Genomic DNA, 16,462 nt, shown 5'->3' with positions numbered 1-16,462 from the left:
CTTCTAGAGAGAGAAGCTCCCGATCTGGAATTCTGGAGAGTTTTAGAGAGAGAGAGATGACTGAAAAAGTGATATGAAATATCAGATTTACAAACTGATATAACATGGTCCGCACAAGCGTGGAATGGCTCTCTCGAGCGTCAAATACACTAACCCAATACTTTTGCAAGCAAGTCAAACTTCTGAAACCAAACATTCTCCGCTTGAGCGTATAAACGGCCGCTCGAGCGGACAAACAACTTCAAATGTATTTTTCATTTTTATTTTGGGGGCACTGCTCCTCAACCCCGCCAAGGCGTTGCCCTAGGACCCGCTAAGGGGCGCTGCCCCTGGACCCCCGTGAACTGACTGGGCAGCTCGACCCCCACCAGGGCGCTGCCCTTAGACCCGCCACGGGGTGCTGCCCCCTAGACCCTCGCAAGCTGACCGGGCAGCTCGACCCCCGACTGGCCCAGTCGAAGTGGCAAATCATTAAAGAAGGATCGAAACCGAGATCGCTACATGCAACATATCAAACCAAACAAAGATACTTAAAATAAAAAAATAAAAAGCAAAATTTGACAAATCAAAACTAAATTTTCTTCAATTACCTACCTACTTAGTCATATATCAAAATTGAACTTGGGTTTTTTTTTATCACAAAATTCAAATATGATTGAATTCCTACTAATTTTTTTTAATAATTTCCTTTTCAATATACACGATAAAAAAATTATTTACTGCGATCTAATCTTATCATTTATTTTATATTTATTTAGTCAATGTAAATAATATTTTATTAAATTTAGAATAATTGTAAAAAACGATAGTGATTTGACATTTGTTGTAAAAATAATTATATCGGGTACTAAACAAGTTGCCTTAAAACTTTAACGAGGGCCAATATATTATATATAGGATGCCTTTCCCTTAACATATATACATAGGTTCTAATAAACACAGGGGGAGCCATGTACACTTTTGGTCATTGGGTGGCTCCGTCCCTATCACTGATGTGGGCCTGAAGCAATCCTACCAAGCTCGATGTGTCTCTTTAGAGGGTTGCAAATGAATCAGACCGAATCGAGCTTTGTTAAGTTCGAACTCGGCTCGTATGCTTATCTATCTTGTTTATTAAGCTCGAACTCGAGTTCAGTTGGACTTGGCTCGATAAGATTTTATTTATTTATTTATATTATTATTTATGTGTTAAATAATATATTTATTATATAATTTACATAAACATAAACAAACCGAACTTGACGAGTTGAGGTTATTCGAGTTCGAACTCAACTCGTTTACTAAATGAGTCGAGTCGAGCTAAACCCTTAATGAGTCAAGTCGAGCCAACTTGAGAAAAATTCGATTCATTTGTTGTCCTACTCTTTAGTAGGATGGGCAATCGAAAAAAGTTTAAACCCTATTTATAATTGCTATAGCACCACAACAAATTTATTGAGGTTATGGCTCATATTGGTTATTCAATAGTATATCATGTTTTAGAAGATTTGATCATATTATTTTTTTGCCTTTTTTTTAATATTGTATTAGTGGACAATAAAAGACAATTAAATAAAATCGAGCTAGAAGAGAGAGTCTAGTGAATGGTGTGTTTTAAAAACGAACTACATAAAATAGAAAAATAATTTTTAAATTATAATTTGATACAAAATTTGTTGAGCCTACCAACGCTGTAAGTGATATTGTTTGAATATTTCCTAAACAACATTTCTCACTTGATTTTTTTTTTTTAAATCTTGTGAGAGAGGGTGCTTCAAATAAGATTGGCTATGGATTTAATACTTTTTATTCCAGCATGTAGCAAGCATATATTTAAGGGAAAAAAAACTTTATGCATTTTTGGAATCATATATATAATTTTGTTATATAGAATATGGAATTGTATGTTGTATTGAAGATAATATTCCTGACTCTTAAATGGGTCAAACTTGTTGCCAGTCGATACCCATTACAACCAAAATGGGCTGCCCCACGCGAATTAATATGGGTCTTCCCTAACAACAATTCATGTTAATATGTTATGACTAGGGTATTCGCAAATCGAGTTAGATTGGGTGGTCCTTCATTTGCCATCCGTTTGAATTTAGACAAAATGAGAAAAATCAATCAGCATCCGTTCCCTTAATTAGCGAAAGCAGATTAAATGGACCATGTAGGTTGGCAAATAGATACGGACGGGTTTGACGGTTGAGCTTTATTGATTTTAGTATTTTTTCAAAATATTTTTTAATAATTGTTTAATATTTCGACTCCAAATTTTTTGATTGTTCAGTTTTTATATTAAAAATAAAGTTCCAACTTTTATATTTCGTAAATAGCTAGTATAATTGCTAAATAAAATGCCTTTTTTATAACACACAAAGCATAAAAGCATAACGTCATATTCTTAGAAAATGTTAGCGGATCAAATTGGGACGGTCGACTCCCAATAGTCATTCGTTCGAACTTAGACAGATTGGGAAAAATACATCCGCATCTATCCGCTCGTCTCATTGAAATTATCTATTATGTGGCGGATTGGTTCGGGTATTCAATTTTGATGGATAGGATAGATGCTTGCCCAACTCTACCAAGAACCATAAACTAACAACTACGGTGGTGTTTGGTAAAGCTGAAAACTAAAAATTAAGAAATGAAAACTGAATGTTGAATTTAATAAGTTAAAAGCTATTAGATTAAAATTTAAGTACGAAACTCAAACAAGTTTTTTATATGTATAAAATCAAATTTAAAATTAATTATTTTGAAATTGTACATATTCCAATTTTTATATTGTGATGGTAAGTGGGTGATGGTGGTAGAGGAGGTGGTGCTGTTAGCTACAACGACAATGGCAATGGTGGTAAAGATAAAGGAATAGTGATTTTGTGATGATTGGAAGGGTAATGTCGTGGAAATAAAATGGGGTTGGTGGTTATTGTAGTGATGGAATGATGGTGTCGTTATGGTAACAGTGGCAATGGTTGTGAATGTAAAAGGTTGTACTAGTTGTTATAGCGGTTTGCAGTCATAGTAGTAGCAACTATGGTGGTGGTAATGAAATGATGGTGATGTTTATTTCAATAATGACAATAGTAATATAGGAAAAAGTAGTAGTGGTAATGATGGTGGTAGCAGCGGTGGCGCGGGCGGTGGTTGTAGTAGTGGTGGTGATGATGACAGTGATAGCGAGTTTATAATAGTGTATATCGACTAGAAAAAAAATTCACTTTACCGCCTCTCAGTTGGAACATAGCCTCCTTGTGGTTTATGGATTGAAATACATTGTTAGACCCATTTACAATTTAATAAAAAAGACTAAAATACCATTGTGTGCAAGTAACCTAAGTGTGTGAATTATGGATATTTTTGTCATTTGTTTGGAAAGCAAAATGTATTTTAACCCTTTATTGTTCATTTCATGTGCGATTCATTCCTTTAAAAGTTAAAAATGAGCATATAACCTCCTGTTTGGCACGTGTTTGACACTTGTTATTAAGTTTAGTACAATGTTTAACGGTGCATTTTAGTCCATAAATCCTAAGGAGATTATGCGGTTATTTCTAAATGAAATATGGTAATCTGCACATGAGCAAAACCACATTATAAACTTGAACACGAATGTTCTACTTAAGAATTTGAAAAGCACTGACAGACTATGATAGTTTGTCAGGGACTCTCCGATGTGTAAATTAGTAAGAGTTCTCAAGAATGTCAATGATGAGACAATGTATGAGTGCATACTTTATTGTGTACCATGTTTAGTGCACTTACCTATTCTTATTAGTAGCACCTCCACTGATCGCTATACTCAGTTAAGAGATGCATGACATTTTTACCATGTTATTCTTCTTTATATGAGATCATATCCCGCGTTCACGATACTCTAAGAATGGATAAGTCTATTCCCATGCAAATTGAAAATTTCATTAACTTGGTCCACCCTCTGTTTAGGCTCGCTCGATTAACCTACTGGTCAACTCGACCACTAAACTTATCTCAGGAATTTCTCCATATGTGTTGCTAATCACAGATGGCCAAACTGGATGTAAGCTCGGATTTTACCTTCCACAATTTCTCTGAACTAGAGATGTGTTGGGTCGGTGGATCCCGATAAGTACTGTTCACTCAACTCTACGATTTTTGAGTACTTTCGTAATTCCCATGTGCTTTCGTGTAACCCTAATTCTATACTTATAAATAGATGAGGGGGCGCCTCTTTTAGGTTAAGACAGTAAAAAACCGCAACAGTCATGGACGTAGCCCTATTCTGGGGTGAACTACGTAAATCCTTGTGTTCTTGTGTGTGTGATTTGTTTGATTTATTTTTTTTCTTTGTTTTTTATTTTGTATCTCACCGATCTAGGTTAGAAAGGGTCAATTCCTAGCAACCAGTATCAGAGCATTGGTTCAAGTAGGAGCGATGGCTACTGACGAAAAGGTTAGAATCGATAAATTCAATGGCACAAATTTCAAATTTTGAAAGATGCAGATTGAAGACTATCTATATCAGAAAAAACTACACGAGCCCGTTTCAGGGACGAAACCAAAAAAGTTAAAGGATAATGAGTGGACTCTTCTTGATCGCCAAACACTAGGTGTTATTCGACTAACGTTGTCTCGTAATGTTGCATTTAACATAGTGAAGGAGAAGACTACAGCGGGTCGCATGGCGGCACTCTCAAACATCTATGAAAAACCATCTACTTCAAATAAAATTTATTTGATGTGTAGATTGTTTAATTTGAGGATGACAGAAGGTGCTTCGGTGGCTCAGCATTTGAATGAATTCAATATTGTGGCAACACAATTGAGTTCTGTATCTATCGAATTTGATGATTAGGTTAGGGCTTTGATTCTTCTATCTAGTTTGCAAGAAAGTTGGAACGGTACTGTAATGGCAATAAATAATTCTTTGGGAAAAGAAAATTTGAATTACAATGATGTTCGAGAATTAATTCTGAGTGAAAAAATTCGTACGAGGGAATTAGGGGAAACATCAGGTTCTGCCTTGATTATAGAAGCCAGAGGAAGATCAGTAGAAAAAAAACCCGAACCGCAACATATCAAAATCCAAACACAGAAACAAGTCAAGAACTTGAGAAGGACGAAGTTGCTAGCACTGCAAAAAGAAGGGACATCTAAAAGGAGATTAAATAAGAACAAAGGTGATCAAAATCAGAAGTCTGCTAATGCTACAACGGAGGAGATTTATGATGCTTTGATCTTGAGTATTGACAGCCCTCTTGAATCTTGGATTTTGGATTCTGGGGCATCATTTCATTCTACTTCACAGAGAGAAATCATGAACAATTACATTGGTGGTAATTTTAGGAAGGTGTATTTAGCTGATGATGAACCTTTGAAGATTGTAGGTAAAGGGGATGTAATAAGTAACTTGCCAAACGAATTTGTTTGGAAGATACAAAATGTCAAACATGTGCCTGGTTTGAAAAGAAACTTTATTTCTGTTGGATAACTTGATTATGAAGGTCATGTTGTAACCTTCATAGGTGGTTTGTGGAAAATCACAAAAGGAGCCATGGTTATTGGTCGTGGTAAAAAAAAAGGCACCATTTACATGACTACGAACAATAAAGATGTAGTAGCAGTTGTTGGTGAGAAGGAAGATTCAAATCTATGGCACCAAAGGCTTGGACATATGAGTAAAAAATGGATGAAGGTACTTGCATCTAAGGGGAAACTGTCAGATTTGAAATCAGTGGACATTGACTTTTGTGAGGATTGCATCTTCGACAAACAAAAGAGGATCATCATACTATGTTACCTTTTTCAAAAGATAGCAGGAAACCGAAGTCAGAAAAGTTGGAGTTGGTTCATACAGATATGTGGGGACCTGCACCAGTTTCATCTCTTGGAGGATCATCATACTATGTTACCTTTATCGACAACTTAATGAGAAAGGTATGGATTTATTTTTTGAAACATAAATTTGAAGTTTGTACTACTTTTAAAAAGTGGAAAAACTTGGTGGAGACTGAAACAGGTCTGAAAATTAAGTGTTTGAGATCAGATAATAGAGGGGAATATGAGGACAATGAGTTCAAGAAATATTATGCAGAAAGTGGAATTAGAGACTGTTCAAAAGGCACCTCAACAAAATGGTGTTGCAAAACGCATGAATAGAACTCTAAATGAAAGTGTTAAAAGTATGAGGATGCATACAGGATTACCAAAGATGTTTTGGGCAGATATAGTCAACACTGTAGCATATCTGATTAACCGTGGCACATCTATTCCATTGGATAGAGAGCTACCAGAAGAAACTTGGAGTGGCAAAGAGGTAAATCTTTCTTTTTTGAAGGTATTTGGTTGTGTTTCATATGTGTATATAGATTCTACTGATAGAAGTAAACTTGATCCAAAATCTATTAAATGTACTTTTATTGGGTATGACATTGATCAATTTGGTTATCGATTTTGGGATGATAAAAATCAAAAAATTATTAGAAGTAGAGATGTTATATTTAATGAGAAAGTAACGTATAAAGATAAGGATAAGTCTATATCTGAATCTGAATTTGAATCTGTTAGTTGTCATGAGCATGTTGAGTGAGGAGATTAGTGAGAATGATTTGAATAGTAGGATTCAGAATAATCCTGAAAATCTTATTCCACAAACTGAGCCACATACTCCTACTCCTAAGTTGAAACGAACAGAAAAAGAGTCTAACCTACACAGTGTTGATTTCCATCTTTACGTTATTTGTTGTTGTCTGATGGAAGTGAACCCGAAAGTTATGATGAGGCTTTGGAGGTTGATGATTTAATCAAGTGGGAGTCAGCTATGTAGGATGAAATGGATTCATTCATGGCAAACCAGACATGGGAGTTAACTGAATTATCCGTGGGTAAGAAAGCTTTGCACAACAAGTGGGTTTACAGGGTCAAATAGGAACATGATGAAAGTAAACGCTACAAGGCCAGATTGGTTGCAAAGGGATTTCCGCAAAAGGAAGGGGTTGACTGCACTAAAATATTCTCTCCAATTGTGAAATTGACCACTATCAGATTGGTGTTGGGAATTGTGGCTGCTGAAGATCGTATCTTGAGCAGATGAATGTGAAGACAACTTTTCTCCATAGTGATTTGGAGGAGAAAATTTACATGAAGCAGCCACAAGATTTCTTGGCACGTGGCAAAGAGGAGTTTGTATGCAAACTTCAAAAAAGCTTGTATGGCTTGAAACAATCCCCAAGGAAGCGGTACAAGAAGTTTGATAGATTTATGTGTAGCAACAGGTTTACAAGATGTTAAGCAGATCATTGCTGTTATTTCAAGAGGTTTGACAAAAGTTATATTATTTTGCTCTTATATGTTGATGATATGCTTATCGCAGAATCTAGTATTGAAGAGATAAAAAGATTGAAGAAACTTTTGTCTAACCAATGTGAGATGAAAGATCTTGGAGTTGCAAACACAATCCTTGGTATGAGGATTCACAGGGACAAGGCAAATGGTACTTTGAAGTTGTCACAAGTTGAGTATGTCAAGAAAGTTCTCAATAGGTTTAGCATGGATGGTGCAAAACTAATGAGCACTCCATTGGCTAGCCACTTCAGACTTACCAAAGAGCAGTCTCTGAAGACCGAAGAAGAGCAGGCTTACATGGAACGTGTTCCATATGCTTTAGCAATCGGTAGCTTAATGTATGCTATAGACATTGCACATGCAATAAGAGTGGTTAGTAGGTACATGAGCAATCCAGGCAAACAACATTGGGAGGCAGTGAAGTGGATTCTTAGCTATTTGAGTGCTACTATAGACATAGCACTTTGTTTCAGACGAACCGGCATCGGGTTACATGGTTATGTTGATGCAGACTTGGCTGGTGATATGGATAACAGAAAGAGTACTACTGGTTATGTTTACACATTGGGTGGTACAGCAGTGAGTTAGATTTCACAGTTATAGAAGATTGTGGCCCTTTCTACAACAGAGGCTTAGTATGTTACTATTACTAAAGCTGGGAAGGAGATGACTTAGTTACAGAATTTCCTAGCATAGTTGGGTAAGATGCAAGAGATGAGTATTTTGCATAGTGACAGTCAGAGTGATATTCATCTTGCAAAGAATCCAGCTTTTCTTTATAGGATGAAACACATTCAGCTGCGATACCATTTCATTCGTTCACTTGTAGATGATGGAGTCTTGTCTTTTGAGAAGATCCAAGGCAGTAAGAATCCAGCAGACATGTTGACCAAGACAGTCACCATTAACAAACTAAAATTGGGTGCAACTTCAGTTAGCCTTCAAAGTTGATGAAGGAAGATCAAGTTATTGCGATGTTCCTCTATGTGATGAAGATGATGGAGAACTTGTGTTATCAGGTTTCAAGTGGGAGATTGTTGGGTCAGTGTACCCTGATAAGTACTGTTCACTCAACCCTACGGTTTTTGGATACTTTCGTAATTCTCATGTGCTTCCGTATAACTCTAATTCTATACTTATAAATAAATGAGGGGACACCTCTTTTAGGTTAAGAGAGAGTTGTATTTTTCTGATCATAGTGAAAGACCGCAGCAGCCATGGACATAGCCCTATTCTAGGGTGAATCACGTAAATCCTTGTGTTCCTGTGCGTGTAATTTGTTTGATTCATTTTTCTTCTTTGTTTGTTATTTCGTGTCTCACCGATCTTGGTTAGGAAGGGTCAATTCCTAACAAGATGTATTGTTGGGCTTGGTGACCCACAATGGAGTCCCTCAAAATGATCATATATTGGTACTATAAGTTCAAATCATATTTAAACTAAAGAAATGGACAGCAATTATAATTTTCAGAAAAAACCATCTATAATTTTTTTAATATAAGTGTGATTTAATAATGTAATTAATAACATTCAATCATCTTGATTTTTTAAATAAATACTCTACTCAATGAATTTTAAAATATAAAATTTTCAGAAAACCGAAACGAGTCCCAAACTAGGCCCATCAAGTCCAACAGTGTCTCCAAAGTTGGATGACCAATTGATGAGAATCCAAACCTTATTTATAATTGTTACAATATCATAACAAATTTGTTGAGGTATAGTTTATTAACTACTTAATAGTTTATTATTTTTTTCCCACTCTGAAAAGATAATTTATTTTTTTTTCATAAATTTGATCTCATTATTTTGACCTTTCATTAGTTATGTTCAATAAGACAATGGGTCAAAAAAGAATTTTTAATAAAATACAGTAAAAAGGAGACTCTAACATGAATAGTATATTTAAAAAGATTGCTATATAAAACAGAAAATAGTTTTTGAGCTATAATTTAACACAAAATGTGTTGATCCGGCTAATGGTCTAAAAGTGTTATGATTTGCGTAGGTCCTAAAGAAGGCATGTGATGACACATGTTTTTTAATTAGTTCAAAAAGGTTTTTAAATTCGTCATAAAACATATTTACTCGCAGCCATTTCTTACATGATTTTTATTATTTTTACTTTTTTAAACCTTGTGAGAGAGGGTGCTACAAATAATATTGGCTGAAGATTTAATATTATTCAAGCATGTAGAAAGTATATGTATACTGGCCTTGTTTGGGAAATGCTATTAATTGGTTTTTTAAGTTAAAATTTATAAAAAGATAAAATGTCACATTAAATCCATAATCATTTCATTTTTTTTTTTAAAAACATCATATCCAAATACAAAAAATCCAACCATCTTCTCAAACACAAAATTTTTAACCTACTAAAATAACCAACTAAAATAGCTAACTTCCAAACTATGTATTTAAGAAAAAATAACCATATGCAGTTTTGCAATGATATTTTAAAATTTTGTTATGTAATATTGAATTTTTTGTTGTATTGAATTTGAAGATATAGTCCAGGCTCCTAGATGGGTCAAACCTGTTGCAAGACCAATTACAATATAAAAGGGCCGCCCACGCAAATCAATTTGTGCCACTAACAAAAACTACTTTTAATCTGTTACGTACACAGTAGGAGAGCACTATTAGAGGCCAGAAGTAAATGGCACGCTGGTAGAAGGCAACCATGACTGACCAACTATAAAATTTGCAACGCTAAATTGTGATGCTTCAGTTGCACTAGATATGACTCGATAACCACCCCACTTTACTCTTCCACTAGTCGAAGAACCAGGGCCAGAGTTTTTATATTCTCCATAATACAGAGTATTTAAAGCAAAGTTATTGTCCCATTCTAACCAACCTGCTGGATCAACCAACGTATCAAGGTAAGTTTGTAGATAAACAGTACGCGAATATTCCATCCAAGGCCTTCCTAGATATGTCTTGAATGAGCTAAGTAACGGTTTTAGGTCGGATGAAGCCATGACTTGAGAATTATGAATTGAAATGCCAGTATTTTGGTTAGGATCAGTTCGCCCTTGTGCTGTTACAGTAATTTGTTGGCCGCTCATTGGTTTTCTGGCATATATCATGCAATTTTGGAGAACTACAGCTGCATTTCCAAATATGAAATCTACCGTGCCATAAATATCGCATTCTCTATAAAATTGTCGTTGAGAATGAACATAGAGTGTATCTTGGTATCCTTCAAAACCACAACGGTAGAAAACGGAGAGATCAGAGCCAGATCGGAGTGCTACAGCTTGGTGATTTTGTGGCCCAGCCGTGTTACGAAAAGTTATATCACGAGCAATGAATCCTCCACCAGTAACCGCTGCAAACAAAATATGTTATCAATAATTAGTAATTGTTTACTCTATGGTTTGAAATGTTATCTATGAACAAAGTAATGTTGTGATCTCTAATTGTCCTTTCTAATTAAGTTAATAAAAGCTTATGCTTCTACGCAGGTTTAATTTTCATACTGTAAATAAAAAAATTGAATTAATTCAAGAATTTATCTTCATAATGATGGAAACTTTAAAATTACAATGAAGAACTTTAGACTTTATAATATATTTAAAAAATATACTTTATTTGTTCAAAAAATATAGCCGGCATTACAAATTGATTATAAATTGATCTATGCAATCAACTGTGGGATGAAATGCCATCAGCAAAGAATCCTTCACAATTGACAGCTGAATGTCACAATTTTTATGAAAATTTTACCAAGACAATTTGAAATTGAATATCAAATTAAGTAAATTTAATTTTGAAAAAAAAACATAATAATGAAAAGTAGCATGATCTTTCCTTTACATTTAATATAGGAGTAGTTTTTTTTTTTTTTTGATCGGCAAAGAAAATCTTTATTGATGAAAATAATCAAATAAGATACAGAACATCAATAAAGAGAAGCTTGGAGCTCACAGAAGCTCCAAGCGCTAGTTGCTGAGAAACCAACAAACAAAACAAAAAAACAAGAAAAAGAAAGGCAACCATAGCTAACAAAATAGCAGGCCAACCGAGCTACACCCAAACTGCAGATAAGAGGAACAGAGCAAATTCAGATCAATCACCAAAGCTAGGCATCAGAGTACATAACATTTACAGATCAGACCTTAGAGCTAGCAGACTACACAACATATGGCACCTCACCCTTGAATCCACAAGGGATATGCTTCAAATTTGCACAGATGCATAGCTGGATGAAGTCACCCAAACCCAAACTACACAGCACTTGACACAACTTCCCTTGGACCAAATGACTACACCTCTGTCCTTGGATCAGAAACCATCACCCTTCAGAACAACAGCAGAACTACACCACACAGCTATGAAGCACGGATACTTCAAAAAGGGTGACGTATTCGTATCGGATACTTATTGGATACCGATACTCCTCGGATACTCGCGGATACGTATCGGATACTTCTTAATTAATTTTTTATTAATTTTGAAGTATCGGATACTTAATTTTGAAGTATCGGATACTCGAAGTTACATATTACTTATAATATTTTGTTTAGTTCTTTCATAAGAGGAATATAGTGAGAGCTTAAGTAATAGAATTTGTCAAATTGATGTATCCTTGTTGTCTCTCTCACTTCTCTCTCGCTTTCTCACTCTCTCACGTTTCTTCTCTCTGCTCTCATTCTTTTTTTGGTGTTGGCATGTAAGGATGATGTTTAATTTGCATTTGCATTTGCATTTGCTTTTGCTTTTAGTTTTGAATGTTTTATGAATGTTTGAGCACTTTTAGGTTAATAGGAATCCCTCTCTTTATTTATTAATTTACTTTAAGTTTTATTTTCATGCATATTACATTATTAAAATCACAAAAAAATATATATATATGAATGTATCCCTGCTGTACCCGTATCATACTTTTTCAAATTTTGACATATCGCCATATCCACATCCCCATATCACCATATTCGTATCCGTGCTTCCTAGGCTATCATTGATGACTTAAAAAAGTATATTTGCTGAAATTTTTATTTAAGAATGGTTTTTTGGCTTTGGCTTTAGCTAAGGTCTTGTGATATTCACTGATGAAGGGGAACAAGTTGAAGCTATTGACCTTGAAGACTCTTAGTTTTGTAGGAATCTTTCTTCTTTATCAAGTTGTCTTTTGCTTTAAGTTTTATTTTTATGCATACTGCATTACTAAAAATTGTTAAAATAATATTTTTTACGAACGTATCCTCGCCGTACCCGTATCCTAGTTTTTCAAATTTTGTCGTATCGCCGTATCGTATCGTATCCGTATCCGTATCCCATATCCGTATCCGTGCTTCCTAGCCACACAGATATAGAGGTTCACATTACATCAACCACCCTACAGAGTTTCAACACCCAAAACTTCAATACACACATCTGTACACCTGCCTCAGATATTCAGCAGCACACAGATTCAGAGCTAACACAGCACACAGATTAAAAGAATGCAGATATTACCCAAGCTAACACAGCAAAAACACTACAGCCCCAACAGCAAAAGCAGACCACAACAGTTCAACAGTAACCAACTATTCTACCCAAATACCTCATAATTTGCCTTAGATTAGTACTAAAATCCTGCATAGAGAAGTGAAAATCTCTGAGGTATGGATTTACCGAAAAGGCAATCCTATACTTAATTACGTCACATAGATCCTTTGAATTTGGGGGAATTGCTCTAAAAACACAATCATTCCTGCATCTCTAGACTGACCACGTCACTGTTAATGGAATTGCCCCCCCAAATTAACCTTTCTTTCTTTTTTAGCTTTCCCCCTGCCCACCACAGAAGAAGACTCTCCACAGAACTTGGCAAAGCAGTTTGGACATCCCACCACTTTAACATTTCAGCCCAGGTCTTCCACACAAATGGGCACCAAATTAAGACATGGTTCATAGATTTACTTTCACTGTTACAAAACACACAGACTGTAGAATCATTTTGAGTGATCACACCCAACTTTTATAAGAACTCCCTGGTCTTGATTCTCCTTTTCCAGGCAAACCACCCAAACACTTGTACCTTACGAGGGACATGTTTAAGCCATAACAATTTAGTTATACTCAGGGTGGCACCAGCATTATTCACAACAAACTTATACAAATCTGCTACTTTTAGGACCCCAAGAGATGAAGTTGCCCAAACAGGTTGATCTACACACTCAACACATATATCAGGGGCTGCCACCAAGAGGTTAATGAGCCTAACCAATTCCAGCTCCTCCCAATCATATAGCTGTCTTCTAAAATCAAAAGACCAAGCACCTGCAATGATTTTTTTATCAACCAAGACTCTCAAGCACTCTTTTTTTTCCAAAGACAACCTAAACAAAGTTGGAAATTCATCTTTCAAACACATAGATTGACACCAAGCATCTGACCAAAATCTGATCCTCACCCCATCCGCTACTTTCAATTGGAAATTATGCAAATAAAACTCCTTAAGGCTACTACACTTAAACTGCTGAGTACCCACTAGATGGATTTAAAGATGGAATCCAACTAGTCACCTTCAACTTATATCTACTACAAATGACCTTTTTCCACAAAGCATCATTTTCACTACCAAACCTCTACCACCACTTAATTAGTAAACAGTTATTAACATCCCTCAAGTTTCTAATGCCCAAGCCACCTTGGTGTATTCTTTTTGACATTTCCTCCCATTTTATCATGTGAATCTTCCTTTTCGAATCAGAGCCACCCCAAAAGAAATTAGCTTGAAGCTTCTCCAACTCTTTAGCAACCCCTTCAGGCATTTTAAACAATGATAAATAAAACACTGGCAAAGCTGAAGTTATTGTTTTAACAAGTATTAACCTCCCCGCAAAAGACAGCATCTTCCTCTTCCAACCGGCTAGTTTACTTTTCACTATATCCATTACTGGTTTCCAAGTGGCTAACCTCCTTGGATTAGCTCTTAATGGCATCCCTAGATAAGTAAGTGGCAGAGATTTTATTTTACAATTTAGGATTGCAATCATATCATTCATCATCTCCGCATAAACACCCACACCACATACCACACTTTTGTGAAAGTTTATCTTTAAACCAGACATGATTTCAAAGCACCTTAGCAATCGTTAACAATCAATTTTATGCCATGACGCTTTGTACTTCTCTTAAAAAAAAGTTAGATGTTAGACTAAGCAAAAATAAATAAATAGACAAATAAACCAAAAAATCGCCCACACCAAAAAATAATATTTTTAACATTTTATTTTTGACATATTAAAAAATAATAAAATCAAATGCTTTCATTATATTTTGTTATGCACTTGTGATGTCGATAGATTGTGTTCCTTGTCATAAGTGTAATAACAGTTGTTTTGGCTTTTAATTATTTTGAAAAATATGCAAAAAATTAATACTTAATATTATAAAAATATGTTAAAAATATTTTTAAAAAATTATAAGAGAGAGGAGATCCTTACCAACAGTTGCAGAATTGAAGGTGGTGGAACCTCCTCCCCCGCTTCGACTGCCAGTGATAATGGTGTTTTTCAATCCATCACCAAGGAGCATAATATTCTTCATATTGTTGCCAATCTCAATATTTTCCTGATAAACACCACTTTTCACATGTATAACAAATCTCCCACTGCCACTCCTCTTCGCCGCTACGTCTAAAGCAGCTTGAATAGTCTTGTAATTCCCCGAACCATCTTGAGCCACCACGAGATTTGCTGCTGGAGACGATGATTGCAACAACTTGCGGTTTCCAGGCGAAACCCAAGTTGGAAAACCTTCTTTATACGTTTGTTTCTCAGTCGAGCCATTGTTAATAGCCAAAGTGTTGCAGATTAGCTTCGAAACATTGTTTGACATGAGAGGCAACATGAAGTCTGAGACACCTAACTCGATGAACCCAGCTCGACAAGTCTCAAGATTTGTCAAAGCCGTGCTGAGCCACGTCTGAGCATCAAAATCAGAACATTTTGTGTTCGGGTCTAGTGTATTGTTGAGTTGGAGAATTGTGCTCTCATAGAGCTTCAAACAATCAGACCATGCATTTTTTTCGAGCTCATTGCGACATTTGGACCCGAGCCACTTAGTGTGAGTCTCGGCATTGAGAGCTCTCTCCATGGCTATTTGCATGGCCATCTTTTTGAACTCAGATTTTTGTTTGGGTACAAAATTGTAAGAGTCGTTGCTCATGAAGTATTTGCATGGCTCGGGATATGGGGTTTTGTTGCACCACTGGTTTATGTCATCGGAGGCGGCAGATGATGAGGCAGAGGAGAGGAATGAACAGAAGGATACAAAGAGTATGAATAATAATTCAAACTTGATTGCCATTGTTGGGTGGTTTGTTTGTTGGGTGATTTGTTTTCTTAAACTTGGTTCTATAGGTTGTTAAGGTTGCCTCTTTATATAGTTGAAATATGGGTAACAGGTTGGCCACTCTAGGAATTTGTGTTGGCATATTAGTCATTAAAAGTCATAAGTTATAAAATTCAATGAATACTTTTCGACTTATTCATAAAATCGAACGAATTTTTATGATAAAATTGCATTAATTTTTAATCAAGAGACTAGTATTATTTTAATTCAAAAATTAAATTAATTTTTCAAATTCAATACGGTAACAATCTATCGATATATACTATTATATATATTGTTGGACCATTTTAATATCTTGTATTTATTTATTGATTTATCTTTTTCATAAATGAGATTTCATTACTTTGGTAACCTCTTGGTCAAAAATGGAGGTTAAATAGAATTCATGAACTTGGTTAATAGTCATTATTTTGGTGTAACCATTTTTTCTTATTTAATGGTCATTATTTTTTGGTGTAACTGTAAGATCCTATTGGCCTATAAATAGTCCCTCTCATCTACTCTTTTCTACACCACTAACACATCAACTATTTTCTATACAAGAGAGATTACTAGCAAAGAATAGTGTTTTATTGGTGAAGCTTTGGGTTCACCATCTTGTGCAGAGTTGGCCTGAACCATACGACAAGTGGTCGGGCTGTTATATCCTAGAGGGGACAAGTCATAGTTTTGTGATTGTTGCATCGGTATTGGGGTTCTTCTTACCGCAGTGGGCTTGATCTCCTTAAAGAAAACGAGATATCCGTGTCTCAGCCTGATCTATTTGTATCTCATTTTCTTTGCATCATTTATCAATAAAATA

The 16,462-nt window shown here is 35.4% G+C and overlaps 1 protein-coding gene across 1 annotated transcript; it reads right to left on the bottom strand.

Moving 5' to 3' along the window:
* Positions 1–9,953: 9,953 nt before the first annotated feature.
* LOC114259128 (putative pectinesterase/pectinesterase inhibitor 17) lies at positions 9,954–15,615 on the bottom strand. Its single transcript, XM_028199124.2, has 2 exons — positions 14,751–15,615; positions 9,954–10,645 (listed from the first exon to the last, which is right to left on the bottom strand). The coding sequence occupies exons 1-2, from the start codon at positions 15,613–15,615 to the stop codon at positions 9,954–9,956; spliced, it is 1,557 nt and encodes a 518-aa protein (XP_028054925.2).
* Positions 15,616–16,462: the final 847 nt, after the last annotated feature.

The sequence above is a fragment of the Camellia sinensis genome, chromosome 8 (genome assembly GCF_055761805.1).
Source record: "Camellia sinensis isolate YWXY chromosome 8, ASM5576180v1, whole genome shotgun sequence".
Taxonomy (NCBI): domain Eukaryota; kingdom Viridiplantae; phylum Streptophyta; class Magnoliopsida; order Ericales; family Theaceae; genus Camellia; species Camellia sinensis.
The sequence above is the reverse complement of the archived record's forward strand: the minus strand, read 5'-3'. Positions and strand labels throughout refer to the sequence as shown.

Excerpts from the sequence above, each read along its gene's own strand:
- LOC114259128 (XM_028199124.2), bottom strand. The coding sequence starts at position 15,615 with ATGGCAATCAAGTTTGAATTATTATTCATACTCTTTGTATCCTTCTGT. Across the intron at positions 10,646-14,750 it reads CTTCAATTCTGCAACTGTTG|CGGTTACTGGTGGAGGATTC; the intron begins GTAAGGATCTCC and ends TTTTGTTTGCAG.